At 40.7% G+C, this 18,961-nt stretch overlaps 1 protein-coding gene across 3 annotated transcripts in view; it reads right to left on the minus strand.

Moving 5' to 3' along the window:
* Window positions 1–15,785: 15,785 nt before the first annotated feature.
* PIK3CG (phosphatidylinositol-4,5-bisphosphate 3-kinase catalytic subunit gamma) overlaps window positions 15,786–18,961 on the minus strand; it is a 36,488-nt gene continuing 33,312 nt past the window's right edge. For all 3 annotated transcript variants that reach the window (XM_064142509.1, XM_064142511.1, XM_064142510.1), the window contains exon 11: window positions 15,786–17,786. In XM_064142509.1, coding sequence (XP_063998579.1) covers window positions 17,505–17,786 — 282 coding nt within the window. In that variant the 3' untranslated portion in view covers window positions 15,786–17,504. The remainder of the gene's footprint in view (window positions 17,787–18,961) is intronic.

Raw genomic sequence — 18,961 nt, forward strand, 5'->3', positions numbered from 1 at the left:
TAAGTATCTTAGCCTAGCTGACTTGCAGTGAGATCAGCCTGACTATTTAATGTAGACTTACAGATCATCAAAGTATCTGATTATTTTTTATACTTTTATAAGAAATAGATATGTTTACATTTTAGAAGTACAGTTCATAATTGTATCCCTGTCTCAATAGTCCAACTTTAGCCCCGAGAGTGGGACATAAACAGTGCCAGACGTGCATTCTCATGAGGTTTTTTTATCATATTTTTGGCACAATCTATTTTTATTCAATTCTATGGGAAGTGCACACAGTTTGTGCAATTGCCAGAAAGTGATTTCTCAATGACCCCTATTTATTTCCAAATGTGCTTTTTTTCCCCAGATTCAACTACTTTTGCAATAGCACTTTTTAATGTTTTATCGTGTAAGTAATCCTTGGTCATACTGAACCCATTTGTTGAGGACAATGGTTACATATTTGGAGCTGAAAGGGCATCCATGGCAGTTATCAAGTCTCCCACACTTGTTATTCTTCCTTTTTCAGGATCTGCTGTTACTCACACTCACTCCACCTAAAGGCTGTGTGCATATAGCTGTGACTGGAGCCAATGGGGCAGAATCTTTGCTTTGCCAAGTGTGAGAGTCCAGCAGATATCTGGGACACGTTGCTGAAATATCTCTCTCTGGGCCTACATTGCAGGACAAGTTGGAGGCTGCCCAAATTCAAAGCAGATTAATCCGTAGGCATCATCCATGAGCTGGGACTGGCCAGAACACATCAGTCTTTGGACAGATTTAAAGCATAACATAAGGAGCTAATGCAAGGTTCAGGCTCATACTGTTGGATTTTCTGCCCTAAGATCACTTTCACTTGCTGTACCTCTTTCTATCATTTATTGTAAGGGTTTATTTGTGTGCTAAAATAAATCTGACAATATCTTTACATCCATACAAACCATCCTATTATATCACTACCATAGGGCCTAGTCAGTGGTTCCTGTCTTCACAGTTGCAGTTCCAGCACTTTACACTGCTGTTCTTCCAGCCAGTCTTCAAAAGAGCTGTTTTCAAAGATGATCTACCAGGTCTGTAGACCAAGAGAAATCTACATTAGGTATGCACTGCAGAATGCATCCTTCTTCCCAAAACAAAAACAAAAGGAAAGGAAGCACAAGGGGGGGGGGGAAATAAAACCAGGAGCTACAAAGGTTGTTAGTTTGTCCCTGGTAACAGCCCTGGCCTGTCAGAAATGTTGAAGATCTGGGCTCTGAACCATCAAGAGATGGTGTCTACTAAGAGGCATGGCTCTGAGAATCAGACTACTCCTTTTTCACACAGTTTATATAGATTAGTTCTTTCCAGAGAGAGTGATTGGCTTTGGAATGGGCTGCCCAGGGAGGTGGTGGAGGCACCAACCTTGGAGGTGTTGAAGAAAAGCCTGGATGAGGCACTTAGTGCCATGGTCTAGTTGACTGGCTAGGGCTGGGTGCTAGGTTGGACTGGATGATCTTGGAGGTCTCTTCCAACCTGCTTGATTCTATGATTCTATGACTGCCCCAGCTAGATGGCAATACAGGAGGAGGAAGGGGGAATGGGGAAGGAGAGAAGACCAGTACAGGGTGACCCTTTTGGGATACATCAGTAGTGACTGGCCTCTGTGTTTTCATTATAGGTAATTACAGATTAACATCTACTCAAGTTGTTTTAAGGAGCAGGTAAGGATTTTATCCCTGGTAAGTTTTAATTATGGCTTGTAACTATATGGAAAATAAGAGTTCTTCTGAAGGCTTATGGAAGAACATATTTTATTGGAGGCAGTCTAATACATGCTAGGATTTGTTCTGAAATATCTACTACTAAAATATCTACTATTTTAAAATATCAATTACTTACTGGAGCACTAAACATTGTTTCATTTTAGACATGTGCAGCATTGCAGATTTTAATTTTTAAAACATATAGCTGTTTTTTAATTGTGTTCCTTAAAACAAGATAATTTAACTGATAGCTTTTCTTTTTGTGCCTCAACCATTGTCATTCTTCTATTCCTGGAAGCTGGACAATAAAAATAGTTACACTTTAAAAAGGGGCAGTGCTGAGAGTGAAAGGTCCTCATGTGGCAAGCTCTTGCTCAAATGGAAACTCATTGGGACTGCTTGGGTGAGGAGGAATTACCCAGCAGATATTACAAAATGAGGCTGAACTCTTCTACTAAAATGGTAATAACTCAAACATGGAAGAGATTATTCACTCTCTTGATGAAGCAGGAAAATCAGGAGCGTACACATCTGTGATTTTGAAAGTGACTACAGCTGAAACCCACTGAAAACCTCCTGCTAAGTGGTTAAACTGTGGTGGTGTCTTAAAAATGGGATGGGATTCAGAGATTTCATATTTAATATATAAAAGCAACAGTGATTGCAGGTCTGTTTGGAAGACAAGTATGTAATTATGTCAGTATTAATAGTGCCTTGAACTTGATGGAAAGCTTGAAAGCTATGTATTGGCATAAATAAAAGTTAGTGCATTTTTGGAATTACTTCATTCTGTGGCCTTAAAAAGATTCTTTGGAACAGCAGGATGGTCTAGTCCCTGAGGAAAAAAAAAAAGAGTACATGGCAGAAATATCTTGACACAATGTGTAGGACAGAAACAAACACTTTTACTCCAAGCAATCCAGCTTGTACATATGAAAACTAAAGAGAATGAACACATCAGGGCACCACAATACTGTCTGACTCCTGAGATAAGAGTAAGTGCCTTATAGCTATTTTCCAGACAAAGAGCACCCAGCTAAGAATCAAGGTACATGTCACAGGATCATAGGATATTTGGGGTTGGAAGGGACCCAAGGAGGTCATCAAGTCCAATCCCCCTGCCAGAGCAGGGCCACACAATCTAATACAGATCACAGAGGAACACATCCAAACAGGCCTTGAAAGTCTCCAGAGGAGGAGACTCCACAACTTTTCTGGGGAGCCTGTTCCAGTGCTATGTGACCCTTACAGTAAAGAAGTTCTCTCTTGTGTTGAGGTGGAACCTCTTATGCTGCACCTGGCACCCATTGCTCCTTGTCCTATCAGAAGGAGCAAGTGAGAAGAGCACTGTCAAGTCAAGTGGGCTCAAAGAGGAACATTACTCACAGCCTAACAGTTATTAAAGAACATTGAAATAGGCTTCTGTCGCTGCTTTCACTACTCCAAGTGAATAGAGGGAAATCTCCCAAACTCTCTGCCCCTTTTCCACGTGGAGAATCAACTTCTCTGGTTCTGATCATATCTATGCTGATTTTCAACTTGAGTTGCTAGAAAATGCAGCACTCCAAGGATTCCAGTACAGTCTGGATGACCCTGTATCTGCCACACTCAGCCAGTGTGCTGCCATTTGCAGCAAAAAGTATCTACCCCAGAGAAAGATCTGGAATTCTGAGTTCTTCCAAACATCATAGCTCATGTAATTGAAAGCAGAAGTTCTGTGCCTTCAAACGAGCATCTAAACTTCTGAATTGCTGGTCCCATTGCACTTTGCTCCTTTGCATGACCTTTCTGATTTTCTGTCTCAGAGATGATAATCCCATGACTAACTAAGTCATTTACTAAGTTGCTTCTTATCTGTTGTTCATGGCAGATACTCCTTAGCTGTAGTTTGGAAATTAAGAAAGAGCTCCATTGCTCTTTGCTTAGTACATCTTGGTGGTTCCCTCATGGAACAGTTAATAGACAGCACAAAAAATCCTTTCTATAGTTCTGGGGCACTTGATTCTCCTGCTCAAGTCTTTCAACTGGAAAAGTGGTTCTTTAAACATATATAGCATAGCTTCTTACATGGGGAACTATAGAGACTTCCCCTTCAGAAAGTATAGACCTACTTTTACTCAGTGCTGGTTTCCTTCCTTACTTCTGATTTTCTCTGAACATTTGTTCTACTTGGAATAACACAGCAATTACCTTCTCTAGATCTAAGTGGTTTCCTCTGTTGATCTAGACTATGATTTAGTAAGTAGGCGTGTGCCAACAGTCCTTTGTGCTTGAGCAGCTTTCACTGTTGGGTGAAAGTCCTAACATTTTGTCTCTGAGAAGTATTTCTGTAATAATGCATTTCCAGTGTAAAACTGCCACTGGTTAGTTAGAGCCTCAAAAATGGAAATGTCATGGTTTTGTGCTACTTTAAAGTCGTTCTTGGAGTTTGTTGGTGACAAAGCTACTGACAACTGGATCAGTCTGTCTGAGTTTACAAAGATAAAACATAATCCATTGGAGGAGATTAACAAGTAAGTTGCATTTTTCCTCCAGGAGTATATAATTTTCTGAGCAAAGTAAATCCATATACTACATTATAGAGGTCTTCCACAGTTTATTGTTTATTTGCAGGTCTCTTCTTTAAAGTACAGAGAATTCCCTCTCAAATGCAGCTCAGTTCTCTGTGACCCACTCTGACAACTGTGACAATCTCTTTGTCACAGAGCTCAGCACTGGTCAGGCCACACCTTGGGTGCTGTGTCCAGTTCTGTGCCCCTCAATTCAAGAGAGATGTTGAGGTGCTGGAACATGTCCAGAGAAGGGCAACAAAGCTGGTGAGGGGCCTGGAACACAAACACTATGAGGAGAGGCTGAGGGAGCTGGGGTTGTTCAGCCTGGAGAAGAGGAGGCTCAGGGGCAACCTCATTGCTGTCTACAACTACCTGAAGGGACATTGTAGCCAGGTGGGGGTTGGTCTCTTCTCCCAGGCAACCAGCAATAGAACAAGGGGACACAGTCTCAAGTTGTGCTGGGGAAAGTATAGACTGGATGTTAGGAGAAAGTTCTCCCCAGAGAGAGTGATTGCCATTGGAATGGGCTGCCCAGGGAGGTGGTGGAGTCACTATCCCTGGAGGTGTTCAAGAAAAGACTGGATGAGGCACTCGGTGCCATGGTCTAGTTGACTGGCTAGGGCTGGGTGCTAGGTTGGGCTGGCTGAGCTTGGAGGTCTCTTCCAACCTGGTTGATTCTATGATTCTATGAATACATACCAATTTATATACTAAAAGGAGCTGGAGCAGTCTCATTTGTGGGTCTGGGACTTTAAAACACGGTGAGAAGATTTGCCAGATTAGTGCCTGTGTTTTTTAAAGGATGACATTATTTTTAAACTGTGTACTCCTGGTGAGTTCTTTTACAAGAAAAGAAGTACTGCTCTGGAATGTCCTAATTATCCTCCATGTTGCATGTATGATAACATGGCAGTGTGGGAATACATCAGGCTTAGGCTGTTTGCCATTCTGGGGCAAATTGTTTCTGGCTTGACACCATATGCCTGATGGTGGCATGTGTCTTCTCAGGAAGGACAAATTGCTCTCCTTCATGTTTGGCAAGCTTCTGTTGGCATGCCTGAAAGGCTATATTTAGCACTGGAGCTGTTTAGTCAACAAGCTGGGAAATTGTCATGATGATGTGACTAGAGATTTACCAAGGCTGTTTTGCAATAGCTAAAAAAGACATGGTTGAACTGGGCTTTGAGTTTCTAGCTCTGAATCTTCTTCCTGTTTTCTCTGGGGACATCCTTCTCACAAGCTCAGGCCTGCAGTGTTGCAGCTGGAGCTAGAGCTCATGGACTGTGATTTGACATTGCTGAGATTCCTACAAAGACAGTTGTTTTGATATACATCTTGGTACCCCAACTTTTCTCTCCGTGTTCTGTTGAACCCTGGCTGCAGCTGCCTCCTACCCTGGTTACAAGTGCTATTCTGGCTGCCTAAAGCACACATGCTCCCAGATGTGCTGAGGACAAAGATCCATAGAGCAGCAGCAATTGTTCTCATCAGAACCCTCTTTACCTGTCATTTGCAATGGGCATGTGGCCTACAAGCAGGTGTGTGCTAGTTTGAAGCAAGCTGGAATGTTTTGGTAAAAGAACTAGATAATGGGCAGTGAAATGAAAACAATGGTTGTGTCTCCTTCCCTCATCAGTCCCGCTGAGAGTTCTGGGAAGAAGAAGGAAAACATTTGATAATATTCTCCATTTTGTTTTTTTCATTCTGCCTTTGCCTTCAGACCTAGTCACATCTCCTTAACCCCACTGCCACTAACCTTCCTTCTTAACCTCTTGGCTGCACCTCTCTTCTTCCTGGGAACTGGGGTAAGGTTGAGAGGGGCCGGGGAAGGTGTTGGGGTGGTTTGAGAGCCCCTCCTGGGGACTCAGGTTTCTGGGAGGGGAGTTGTGCTTTTGTATTGTTTATCCTTTGTATATTTCTGTATATAACTGTATATACTGTAAACAGCTGCTTGTATATTGTGCTGCTTGTAAACAAATAGCTTCATTTATATTCCTAGAGTCCCTTCTGAGTTAGCTGGGGCAAAGACAAAGTGTGGGGGGCAGGTAAGAGCCCAAACCATCACAAGGTGAAAAAGCTCCTGAGATCAAAGGCAATGTGAGCCCTGACACTCGCTGTGGGAATTTCACATCCTCTCTTCTCTCTCCCTTGTGAAACAGCAGCATCAGGAACCTCCCAGAGAAGTAGAAAGATACTACAGAGTTGTCTTGTTTATCTGATTTCCACCCCAAGTTTGCCACAGGGACATCCATTGTTCAACAAGAGCATCCAAGGCTGCTTTTCTCAGAAGGGCATGCCTATGAGAATGATGGTCTTGCTTATATACTGTTGGTATGAGAAGTTATATTTTCAAAGATATATATAGACTCTATATAAACCTTCCATATATAGCAGTATTAGCAAGAGTGTGAAAGAAATTACCTCTTGAGGAAAAAGAAGGCAAATATACCAATGTAAACAGAATTTTATTGCCTTTATTTAGGCTGTGTGAAGGACTGGGTGAGCTAAACTAAGCAGGCTTTTTAGTGACAACATTTTTCAACTTTCTCTGCTCATAAATCAGCTCATGGCATGTTAAAAAAAAACAAAAAAACAAAACAAAACAAAAAAACCAAAAAACCAAACATAAGGGAAACTGCTGGAGCAGGTTATCTTGGGGGCAATAACTGCGCACCTGAGGGATGGCAAAGAGCTCAGGTCCAGCCAGCATGGGTTTAGGAAGGGCAGATCCTGCCTTTCTAACCTGATCTCCTTCTATGATCAGGTGACCCGCTTGGTGGATGTGGGGAGGCTGTGGATGTAGTCTATCTGGACTTCAGCAAGGCCTTTGACACTGTCCCCCACAGCAAACTGCTGGCTAAGCTGTCAGCCCATGGCTTGGATGGCAACACTCTGTGCTGGGTTAGGAACTGGCTGGAGGGCCGGACCCAGAGAGTGGTGGTGAATGGTGCCACATCCAGCTGGCAGCTGTCACTAGTGGTGTCCCTCAGGGATCAGTGCTGGGCCCCATCCTCTTTAACATCTTCATAGATGATCTGGATGAGGGCATGGAGTCAGTCATCAGCAAGTTTGCAGATGACACCAAGCTGGGGGCAGATGTGGCTGGGTTGGAGGGCAGAAGGGCTCTGCAGCGAGACCTCGACCACCTGGACAGATGGGCAGAGTCCAATGGGATGGGGTTCAATAGCTCCAAGTGCAGGGTGCTGCACTTTGGCCACAACAACCCCATGCAGAGATACAGGCTGGGGTCGGAGTGGCTGGAGAGCAGCCAGACAGAGAGGGATCTGGGGGTGCTGATTGATACCCGCCTGAACATGAGCCAGCAGTGTGCCCAGGTGGCCAAGAGAGCCGGTGGCATCCTGGCCTGCATCAGGAATGGTGTGGTCAGCAGGAGCAGGGAGGTCATTCTGCCCCTGTACTCTGCACTGGTTAGACCACACCTTGAGTACTGTGTTCAGTTCTGGGCTCCCCAGTTTAGGAGGGACATTGAGATGCTTGAGCATGTCCAGAGAAGGGCGACGAGGCTGGTGAGAGGCCTCGAGCACAGCCCTACGAGGAGAGGCTGAGGGAGCTGGGATTGTTTAGCCTGGAGAAGAGGAGGCTCAGGGGTGACCTTATTGCTGTCTACAACTACCTGAGGGGAGGTTGTGGCCAGGAGGAGGTTGCTCTCTTCTCTCAGGTGGCCAGCACCAGAACAAGAGGACACAGCCTCAGGCTACATGGGCAGAAATTTAGGCTGGAGGTGAGAAGAAAGTTCTTCACTGAGAGAGTCATTGGACACTGGAATGGGCTGCCCGGGGAGGTGGTGGAGTCGCCATCCCTGGCGCTGTTCAAGGCAAGATTGGACGTGGCACTTGGTGCCATGGTCTAGCCATGAGAATTGTGGTAAAGGGTTGGACTTGATGATCTGTGAGGTCTCTTCCAACCTTGGTGATACTGTGATACTGTGATAAAGGACAACTTAAATTTTCTCTTCCTGGCTTAAAATGACTATTTGCTTGTCTTGCCACATATTCCTATAGGCAATGGAATTTTGGAGCTGTTCTTTGGGTTGGGTGTATTGTGGTTTTCTGTCCTATATGCTAAGCAGGAGGGTATTAGGGCTTGTGAATACTGTATGAGGTTTCTCTTCGTCTGCTGGCATTCTCATTCATTACTGCTGGCAGCATATTGTACAACTAGGAGCAAGGAGTTTCCTTCTTCCCTCTATGTGTTCATTAGATTGTCCTGCTGATTTAGTTATTCTGAGGGCAGATCATCTCAGGTTTCTTGGCACAACACTACACCCGTTTTTGCCATGGCTGCTGCCACTGGGTTCCTGTTGCCCTGGGAAAGATAAGAGTTACACCTAATGCACACCTACTCCCCACAGAGCCCATATCAGTCTCCACAGGACCTTCAAGTCCCTGGTCTTGTTAGAACACAGTCTTCACCCTTGCTTCAGCTGTTGCAATGACAGAGTCCCAAAGATTGTCTTATGAGCCACACGTTCAGCTAACTAGCATCTCCCTACCACACAAGACCTGCAGTGGCACGAAAAATAATTGCCTGCCTTTGCATGAAGCATCACCTTGAATTGAGATGTCCCCATCTAAAGTGTTTTGGTTTCAGATTGCTTTAAAGTTACTGAGATCTCTGGGTATTTTTCTCTCCAGGCAGGCAGAATTACTGTTTTGAAAGGTTTGGAAAATACATCATATTCTGTGTGAAAGAAGCAGGTTTGTAGAACAGAGATGCTGTCATGAACTTCATCAAAATGAAGGATATCTTTGGCTGGAGGGAGAGCATTTCCTGAGGAGACCTGTTTATCTCACTGAGATTCTTTCTTGCAGAGACATTTGACAGCTGAGCAGAAAAGCTGCCACCCTGCATCAGAGCTAGAGTCTGTCCAGGCCACTATCCTGTTCCTGACAGGAGCCAGTTCCAAATGCTTCAAAAATGCATTTCTATCATGATGGCAAATAACTTCCCGTGTGAGGAGTTTCATGCCATTCCCACACACTTGACTGATTTTGGGAAGAAGAACAAGACTAATTGTCTGTCTTTCTTTATCTCTCTCTCTCTCTCTTCTTTCTCCCTTTCTTTCTCCCTTTCTTCCTTTCTTCCTTTCTTTCTTTCTTTCTTTCTCTCTCTCCTTTCTTTCTTTCTTTCTTTCTTTCTTTCTTTCTTTCTTTCTTTCTTTCTTTCTTTCTTTCTTTCTTTCTTTCTTTCTTTCTTTCTTTCTTTCTTTCTTTCTCTCTTTCTCTCTTTCTCTCTTTCTCTCTTTCTCTCTTTCTCTCTTTCTCTCTTTCTTTCTTTCTTTCTTTCTTTCTTTCTTTCTTTCTTTCTTTCTTTCTTTCTTTCTTTCTTTCTCTTTCTCTCTTTCTCTCTTTCTCTCTCTCTCTCTCTTTCTCCCTTTCTCCCTTTCTCCCTTTCTCCCTTTCTTTCTTTCTTTCTTTCTCTTTCTTTCTTTCTTTCTTTCTTTCTTTCTTTCTTTCTTTCTTTCTTTCTTTCTTTCTTTCTTTCCTTCTTTCCTTCTTTCTTTCTTTCTTTCTTTCTCTCTTTCTTTCTTTCTTTCTTTCTTTCTTTCTTTCTTTCTTTCTTTCTTTCTTTCTCTCTTTCTCTCTTTCTTTCTTTCTTTCTTTCTTTCTCTCTCTCTCTCTCTCTCTTTCTTTCTTTCTTTCTTTCTCTCTCTCCTTTCTTTCTTTCTTTCTTTCTTTCTTTCTTTCTTTCTTTCTTTCTTTCTTTCTTTCTTTCTTTCTTTCTTTCTTTCTCTCTCTCCTTTCTTTCTTTCTTTCTTTCTTTCTTTCTTTCTTTCTTTCTTTCTTTCTTTCTTTCTTTCTTTCTTTCTTTCTTTCTTTCTTTCTTTCTTTCTTTTTCTTTCTCTCTCTCTTTCTCTCTCTCTCTCTCTCTCTCTCTTTCTCTCTTTCTCTCTTTCTTTCTTTCTCTCTCTCTTTCTTTCTTTCTTTCTTCCTTTCTTTCTTCCTTTCTTTCTTCCTTACTTTCTTCCTTCCTTTCTTTCTTACTTTCTTTCTTCCTTTCTTTCTTCCTTTCTTTCCTTCTTTCTTTCTTTCTTTCTTTCTTTCTTTCTTTCTTTCTTTCTTTCTTTCTTTCTTTCTTTCTTTCTTTCTTTCTTTCTTTCTTTCTTCTCTTTCTTTCTTTTTCTTCCTTTCTTTCTTTCTTTCTTTCTTTCTTTCTTTCTTTCTTTCTTTCTTTCTTTCTTTCATTTATTTTCTTTCTCTTTCTTTCTTTCTTTAATTTATTTTCTTTCTCTTTCTTTCTTTCTTTCTTTCTTTCTTTCTTTCTTTCTTTCTTTCTTTCTTTCTTTCTCTTTCTTTCTTTCTTTCTTTCTTTCTTTCTTTCTTTCTTTCTTTCTTTCTTTCTTTCTTTCTTTTTCTTTCTTTCTTTCTTTCTTTCTTTTTCTTTCTTTTCTTTTTCTTTCTTTCTTTCTCTTTCTTTCTTTCTTTCTCTTTCTTTCTTTCTCTTTCTTTCTTTCTTTCTTTCTTTCTTTCTTTCTTTCTTTCTTTCTTTCTTTCTTTCTTTCTCTCTTTCTCTCTTTCTCTCTTTCTCTCTTTCTCTCTCTCTTTCTCCCTTTCTCTCTTTCTTTCTTTCTTTCTTTCTTTCTTTCTTTCTTTCTTTCTTTCTTTCTTTCTTTCTTTCTTTCTTTCTCTTTCTTTCTTTCTTTCTTTCTTTCTTTCTTTCTTTCTTTCTTTCTTTCTTTCTTTCTTTCTTTCTTTCTTTCTCTCCCTTTCTCTTTCTTTCTTTCTTTAATTTTCTTTCTTTCTCCCTTTCTTTCTCCCTTTCTCTTTCTTTCTCCCTTTCTCTCTTTCTTTCTCCCTTTCTCTTTCTTTCTTTAATTTATTTTCTTTCTCTTTCTTTCTTTCTTTCTTTCTTTCTTTCTTTCTTTCTTTAATTTATTTTCTTTCTCTTTCTTTCTTTCTTTCTTTAATTTATTTTCTTTCTCTTTCTTTCTTTCTTTCTTTCTTTCTTTCTTTCTTTCTTTCTTTCTTTCTTTCTTTCTTTCTTCTTTTTCTCCCTTTCTTTCTTTTTCTCCCTTTCTCTCTTTCTTTCTCTCTTTCTTTCTCTCTTCCTTTCTCCCTTCCTTTCTCCCTTCCTTCCTTCCTTCCTTCCTTCCTTCCTTCCTTCCTTCCTTCCTTCCTTCCTTCCTTCCTTCCTTCCTTCCTTCCTTCCTTCCTTCCTTCCTTCCTTCCTTCCTTCCTTCCTTCCTTCCTTCCTTCCTTCCTTCCTTCCTTTCTTCCTTTCTTCCTTTCTTTCTTTCTTTCTTTCTTTCTTTCTTTCTTTCTTTCTTTCTTTCTTTCTTTCTTTCTTTCTTTCTTTCTTTCTTTCTTTCTTTCTTTCTTTCTTTCTTTCTTTCTTTCTTTCTTTCTTTCTTTCTTTCCTCCCTTCCTGCCTTCTCTCTTCTCTTCTCTTCTCTTCTCTTCTCTTCTCTTCTCTTCTCTTCTCTTCTCTTCTCTTCTCTTCTCTTCTCTTCTCTTCTCTTCTCTTCTCTTCTCTTCTCTTCTCTTCTCTTTTCTCTGGTAATTTACCAATAAATAATCTGAGCAAAATTCAGCTCCAGCTGTATTTCAAATTGTTAATGAACTCTTTGTTATGGAACTGCACTGTAGCAGCAGATTTCTTAGGTTATTAAACAGTCAGCCCTCATAGCCTTTTGCAGGGTAGTTAGTCATGATAAAGGAATATGTATTCAAAGGCAAAGGAGGACCTGGTACAAAGTCTGAGCTGTAATTTTAAAATCATTTTGTACTGTGGGCCATTAACATTTCCATTGTCTTTCTTCTTTGAGGGAATTTGCTTTTTGTTACATTAGATTTAACCTTTCTTTATCTTACAAAAAATGCTGCTATCTACAGATGATTATTTTCCATTTGTTTCTTCATGCACTTAAAAAATGGATCAGTGGTAAACTCTAACCATAACCACTACAGCTTTAAGTGACCAGCACTTGCAAACTGTGACTTCTAATGCTGAACACCAGAGAGATTGCACCAAAGTGTGGGATGTGCTTGTACTTACTAGATATAGCACCTCTGCCACACACAGGTCTCTTTTGTTCGTTAGCATTAACTGGCAGGTGTTTCTGGCGCTGCGCTGCTGCCGTTTCCAAAGTGACAGACTCTTCTCTGCATCTCCAGGATATCACCTGAGAAATGGTACCTCTTTTTCTAAACACTGCCTACTTGCCTTCCACAGTCTGAGGAGGGGTCTTGCCATGTCAAGCGCTGCTGTGTACCTTCTGAAACAAAAACCCACTCCCAGGGTAGGAAGGGAAGTTTTTTATATTAAGTGCCCACTTGCTCATTATCAACAGGCAAGACATCAGCCTCTCCCTTGCTGCATGTAAGAATCCCACTCTTCCAGTTCAGAGGAGGGCCATGAAGATCATCAGAGGACCAGAGCACCTCTCCTGCGAAGACAGGCACGGAGAGCTGGGGAGAAGAAAGACCCTGGAGAAAAGAAGTCTCCAGGGAAATGTTACAGTTGCATTTCAGTATCGGAAAGGGACCTACAAGAAGGCTGGGGAAGGACTGTTTAGAAAGGCTTGACATGATAGGATGAGGAGCAATGGTTTTAAACTAGACCAGGATAGATTTATGTCAGACATAAGGACGAAGTTCTTCACAAAGAGGGCAGCAAAGTACTGGAACAGGTTTCCCAGAGATGTGGTGGTGGCCCCATTCCTGGACACATTCAAGCTTAGACTTTATGGGGCCCTGAGCAACCTGATCTACTTAAAGATGTCACTGCTCACTGCAGGGGGTTGGACAAGATGACTTTTGAGGGTCCCTTCCAACCCAATTTATCCTGTGATTCTATGATTTTATGATGCTCAAAAAGCCATAAAAAGCCATGTCCTTCTGATCATCTCACTGTATCATACTAGAACCAGTCCACCAATGCATCTTTTCTCTAATGACATGATGATGTACAAACCTCACATGGTTATAACCATGTCATTTGTATCTTTGGTTAGTCATTATTTAACGATGTCTCTGCAGACAAACTCCTTTCCCTTCTCCAGCATCATTTTCTGTAAATGTGCCACAAAGTTTAAATATATATTTGTACATTTTCTGGCCTCCAAAATGCAGAGTAGGGTCTGTGTGGCAGGAACCTCTTCTTTAAGACTTCTGTCCAGGAGAACAGGCAATTTCTGGAGTGTGGTTTCCAACATCTGTTGTCTATAGTTGCAATCAGAGGATTCATGAAAGCGCCTCAGTGTTTTTCAGATACTTTGGTGTCACTGGGATACTCAAAGGGCCCATTAGACACTGCAGGTGATTTGATATCCCAGACTTTAATTTTAATCAAGACTCCTTTCCATAAACTGCTTTAGAAAGCCATCAGCACAGAGCCTGCAATCTACATAATCCTTGGGACCACTCTTGCCAAGTAAAAAATGTTTATAATGAAAAATACTTTAAAAGAGTTACAATTTCCATTGATAGTTTTCTCAAGCCAGCTGTTCATACCTTTTTTCTCTACTACTGGTCACCTATTAAACAAAATTCTGCTGAATGTGTGTTAAATAAGACTAAATATTCTGCTAATGATAGATTAAATACCTTTAACAAATGCAAATGGTGTATCATAGAATCATAGAATCAACCAGGTTGGAAGAGACCTCCAAGCTCAGCCAGCCCAACCTAGCACCCAGCCCTAGCCAGTCAACTAGACCATGGCACCAAGTGCCTCGTCCAGTCTTTTCTTGAACACCTCAAGGGATGGTGACTCCACCACCTCCCTGGGCAGCCCATTCCAATGGCAAATCACTCTCTCTGGCAAGAACTTCCTCCTAACATCCAGCCTATACCTACCCCGGCACAACTTCAGACTGTGTCCCCTTGTTCTATTGCTGGTGTATTGAGTCAAGATCTGAATATAAGCGCACTGTATACCTTAGCTCACTTTCAACTTCTTTTCCTGTCCTGGAGTAGAATTAGGCTGGAGCCTTGGGGACACACTCATTGCTAACGAGCATCTCAATGATCTTAATGGAGCTGAAGTATGTGTCAAGTCACAGCAGAGTCTGAGACACTGTATCTAAGAATAAATAGAAGTTCCCACTGTTAAGTGCAGTAGTAATGTGAATTTAGACTACCAACAGAATAGAATACATCTTAAAAATAAGTTTCAACTAATAAACTTAGGGCTAACAGAATTTAAGGATGATAATTTAGACTTAGAAAATGTAGTGACTTTCTCTGCATGCTGTGTTACAGCCTGTGAAAAATGTGGTTAGTGACTAATTCACATTTCCTGTTTTATAGCTTTTATAAATCAGCTATTCTGAAGGATGTGGTTTTTACATGCTGGAAAACATTAGGCCCAAACTCAGGCAACTGTGGTTCATCTTTCTGCTCCAGCAGTGGTGGCTGCGCTAAAGCTCATTTTCAAGGCCTTGGGTACACAGCCGCTGCTGCAGAAAGTTGTGGCTTTATTCTGCACTGGGATGGGCAGGTGTACTCATGCCTACTTCCTCACCTGAAAAGCAGTTCCCCTTCACCTTGAATCTAGGCTGCCTCAAGCCACACCTCTGCATTGTTGTTCCTTGCATCAGGGCTTGCCAGAAAACAGTCAGTTGTGGGTTGAGGTTTTCAGAGGCGTACAAAAGCCAACAGATAATCTGCCATAGGAATGCACACCTGAGAGCCTGTAAGATGCTTAATAGCTTGTTCTGTAGGTTAGAAGGAGATTTGGCAGCTACTTTTGATCTCCCAGAAGTCAGGATGGGAAACATCCAATGCCTGACACACAGTGGATATTCAAAGGACGACAGCAGGCAGTTCAGCTTAGCACTGCCCAGGCAGCCCAACCATAGGCTTCACAGGCAAGGAATGAATCAAACAGTCTTCTAGTTAGCTAAGCGGGGAGGTGTTTCAGATGGCTGTAACTAACTCTGCATACAATTCAAATCTACCACATTGTACACTGCCAACAAAAAAACTATCAGTTTAAGTTTTGTGTAGGACTAAACTGTTTTCCTCTGGGTGCAAATATCTTGTAGACATTTTCCTGTGAATGAAGGCTGCTTCAAGTGGCTATTTCCCTTGAAATGGAGATTATTTCCCCACGCTGGACTTAAATTTAGCAGCAGATTTACATTTTAAAACTGGAAACTTACTAGTTTCAACAGCATCCTGGCCTGTCTCAGGAACAGTGTGACCAGCTGGAGCAAGGAAGTGTTCCAAACAAAATGATTCTGTGATTCTACTAATATCTTCAGACTTTTTTTTCCCCATAGAATGAACCAGGAATGAAGTGTTCTTATAAAGTGGTATTATTCTATTCTCATTTTATAATTATAATAATTGCAATTCTCTTCTTTAATAGACTATTCAAATTTAAGGTATCTGACATTGCACAGAATTATTAATGTAGAACTAAAACAATTCCTCTGAATGGGACTTTGAATAGGTTTCCTTACAGAGGTTAAATAGCCTTTAAGTAAATGGAGAAGAAATATTTAGGTGTATTTTGGGCTAAGTTATTAATGATGATAGCCAAATTAATAGAAGATGTAAATTTATTTCAGATCTATAAAATACAAATCTAAACCCATAATTTTGCAGACAATGCCCACTATTTAGGCATTTTAGTATGGTCTTAAGCCTGTCTTGCACAGAATAGCATTGGAATGCAGCCACAAAATATTCTACATTTTAACTTTTTAGATTGCCTACCACATTCCTCAAAAATAGTTGTGTACAGTAATCAATGAAACATCTACATTTCAAGAAGAGATTGGCTGTATCTCATAACTGAGACACCAATTACAGTACATTTATTTAAAATCCTTCAGCAATACACCCAGTAGTAACAGTGGTAGCAGTAATGAAAATCTTAACTGTTCTTGAAATGATCACAGAATTTAAGAATTCAGCCAATCATTTATATACAATTATAAACCCCCATGTAACACTACAATGAAAGAAGAAATTACACAGGCAGAAGTGCAAAAAAGCAGCATTATAAGCCATCTTCTCTCTTTGGTAAAATCAATTAGCAGGAAGCCATACCATAATAATTCAAGTCAAAGACTAACTCACTCTATAAATATTTTTGCTTCCCTACCACAGGCAGACTCGGTAATTTGCAGGCATCCTATGGTAGAGAAGTTAAAATTCTTCTTAACACTGTCCATTTTTAGCTCTTTTAAGTTTTAAATATTGAATTTAGGCATTTTTTTTCTTTCATAAATAGCTTTTTGGTACTATAATCTCTTAAGGAATTTAAAAATAAATAGCAAAATATACACAGTTTCAAAGACTACACTGAATTCCTTCCAGGTATATCCCAATAATATATCACCCAAGAATAAATAATTTTGAGTTTCTCAAATATTTGGTAAAATGTCAATTACTCTTACATGAGTTCTCTCTGAGGAGTAAGGAAGTAACATTGCTTTTTCTACAAAAAAAATTTCTCTACAGGTAGAATTTTAATAACTTTATATTCTTACTATAATCTGTAATATAATATGGATGTGCCCCATGAAAAAGTGTAACAGCAAACCTTTCACAATTAATCCTTCAGAATTTCAGGCTCAAACCTGAGAAGTTTCCAGGTAAATATGAAATTCTCCTGGTAGTACAATCAAAATCAGTTGTCTATATCAGGAGGCTAAAGTAATTTTCTCTAGGGTATAAACTGGTAAACATCCAAAGCTGTTTTCTACTGACAACCTATCTAAAATCCAAGGACAAAGCGTTAAGGCAGGGGCAAGGGAGAAGGATGTGGATGAAAAACACTTCAGTGTACACTATCCTGAGAAAGAAGTGAATTGCCTACAGAGATTTCAGTTTAACCACAGATTTTAAACAGACTCTTCTGCTTTCTTTGAAGGGCCTCGTGAACAATTAAGGTTACTATCATAAGGGACTTACACTTGCATTTGTAGGTTACCATCTTACTCAGGATCCTCCTTCATATTTAGCTGAAACTATTTCTAAAGAGAACAAGAAAAATGCAGGCCACATCAGCAAAGCAACAAGTTGAAAGAATCCAGCAACTAAAATTGTCAATAGATGTTAAAAAAATGTTTAAAACACCAACTACAGGAAGACCTTCTCGTGGGCCAGAGCAGGAGTCCTCGCTTTTTCAGAAGACCCATTTAAGCTGCCAGCAAAGTAAGTACAAGTTTGACTGCTCATTTGTTTGGAATTCATAAATGACAGGTAGACTCACTAACCTCCTATTCGCATCCACAGTTCATTCACACAAAATATTAAGCAGAATGCTTTTCTACTCCTTGTTTGATTCCAAGCACAAGATGTAAAAACCAGTTAAATTGCACAGTCCAGCCCTTATCTCTGCAAACCTCTATCTGATCAAGGAAATGCTTTTTGGCATCTTCTTCACTTTTCCCTACTGTCAGTGCATCCCGGATATATTCAATATCTTCTTTGCTGGTTAACTGGGGCATTCCAGTCATTAGCATCATGGAGAACAGAATGATCAGCAGGTTCGTGTGATGTCGAAGAGCTAAATAAGCCTTCACACATACGCCCTAGGAGACACAAGGATTTTTTGTTAAATGATGGGGTGAACAGAGAGGGATAGCACAGGAATTTTGCAAGACTCACATTAATGACCACTATTCAATCACTTGAGTATGTCAGAGAGAAAACCCAACAGAGACATTCGCCTGAGCAGAAACATCCTTCTGGATTATTTCATTCATCATCATATCTTGGAGCAACAAGCATGGTTTTGGTGTACAAACTAAAGGCTATTTTTAATAATATGACATTAATTACTAAAGCACAAAATCTTCACTAAAATGTCTGTGGCTGTTAAAATAGCAGTAATTCTCTGTCTTCCTTTCCAGTGTTGGTATGTTCCCATTTAAAGACCGTGGCTAGCAAGTGATACTGAGTAAAGCAGCACCTCCAGGGGACTGTTCTTCGTTTTATGTGTGTGCTAGTTTGAAGCTAGCTAGAATGTTTTGGTGAGAAGAGCTAGATCATAGGCTGTGAAAGGAAAACAATGGTGATGTCTACTCCCCTTTAGAGTCTTGCTGAAGAACAAAAGGAAAACATTAGATAACACTCTTGCCATTTTCTCTCACACTCTGCCTTGGGCTTCTGACTGAGCTGCATCTCCCTAACCTCACCTTCCACTCACCTTTGCTTCTTAACCTCTTGGCTGAACCTCTATTCTTCCTTAGGACTGGGGTAAGGTTGAGAGGGGCAGGGGGGAAGGTGCAGGGGTGGTTGAGAGCCCCTCCTGGGGACTCAGGTTTCTGGGAGGGGAGTTGTGTTTCTGTATTATCTTTTAATTTGTATATTTCTGTCTATAACTGTATATACTGTAAATAGCTGCTTGCATATTGTGCTAGCTCTAAATAAATAGCTTCATTTATATTCCCAGAGCTGACTGAGACTAGTCTGGGTGATTTCAAAAAGTGGGGGGGGCGGGGAGCACCCAAACCATCACAATATGTATGCCTATTACCTTTGCAGGGGTGACAGCTTATTTAATGGAGGTTTTTCAGGCTTGGTGTTCTGAGGAACTTTTCCAGGTAATAGCTCTAGTTTTCAGGCATGTTGCCTTGCTGCAGGACTTCTCTTTTCATGCACTGTCATATTGAATTCCATGGATTATTTTTTAATAGCTTCTAAACTTCCATATAGAAGTAATTTGTGCTTAACAACATAACCTTTAGAAGAACGACATTTCCGC

Source organism: Pogoniulus pusillus, chromosome 4 (genome assembly GCF_015220805.1).
Source record: "Pogoniulus pusillus isolate bPogPus1 chromosome 4, bPogPus1.pri, whole genome shotgun sequence".
NCBI lineage: Eukaryota > Metazoa > Chordata > Aves > Piciformes > Lybiidae > Pogoniulus > Pogoniulus pusillus.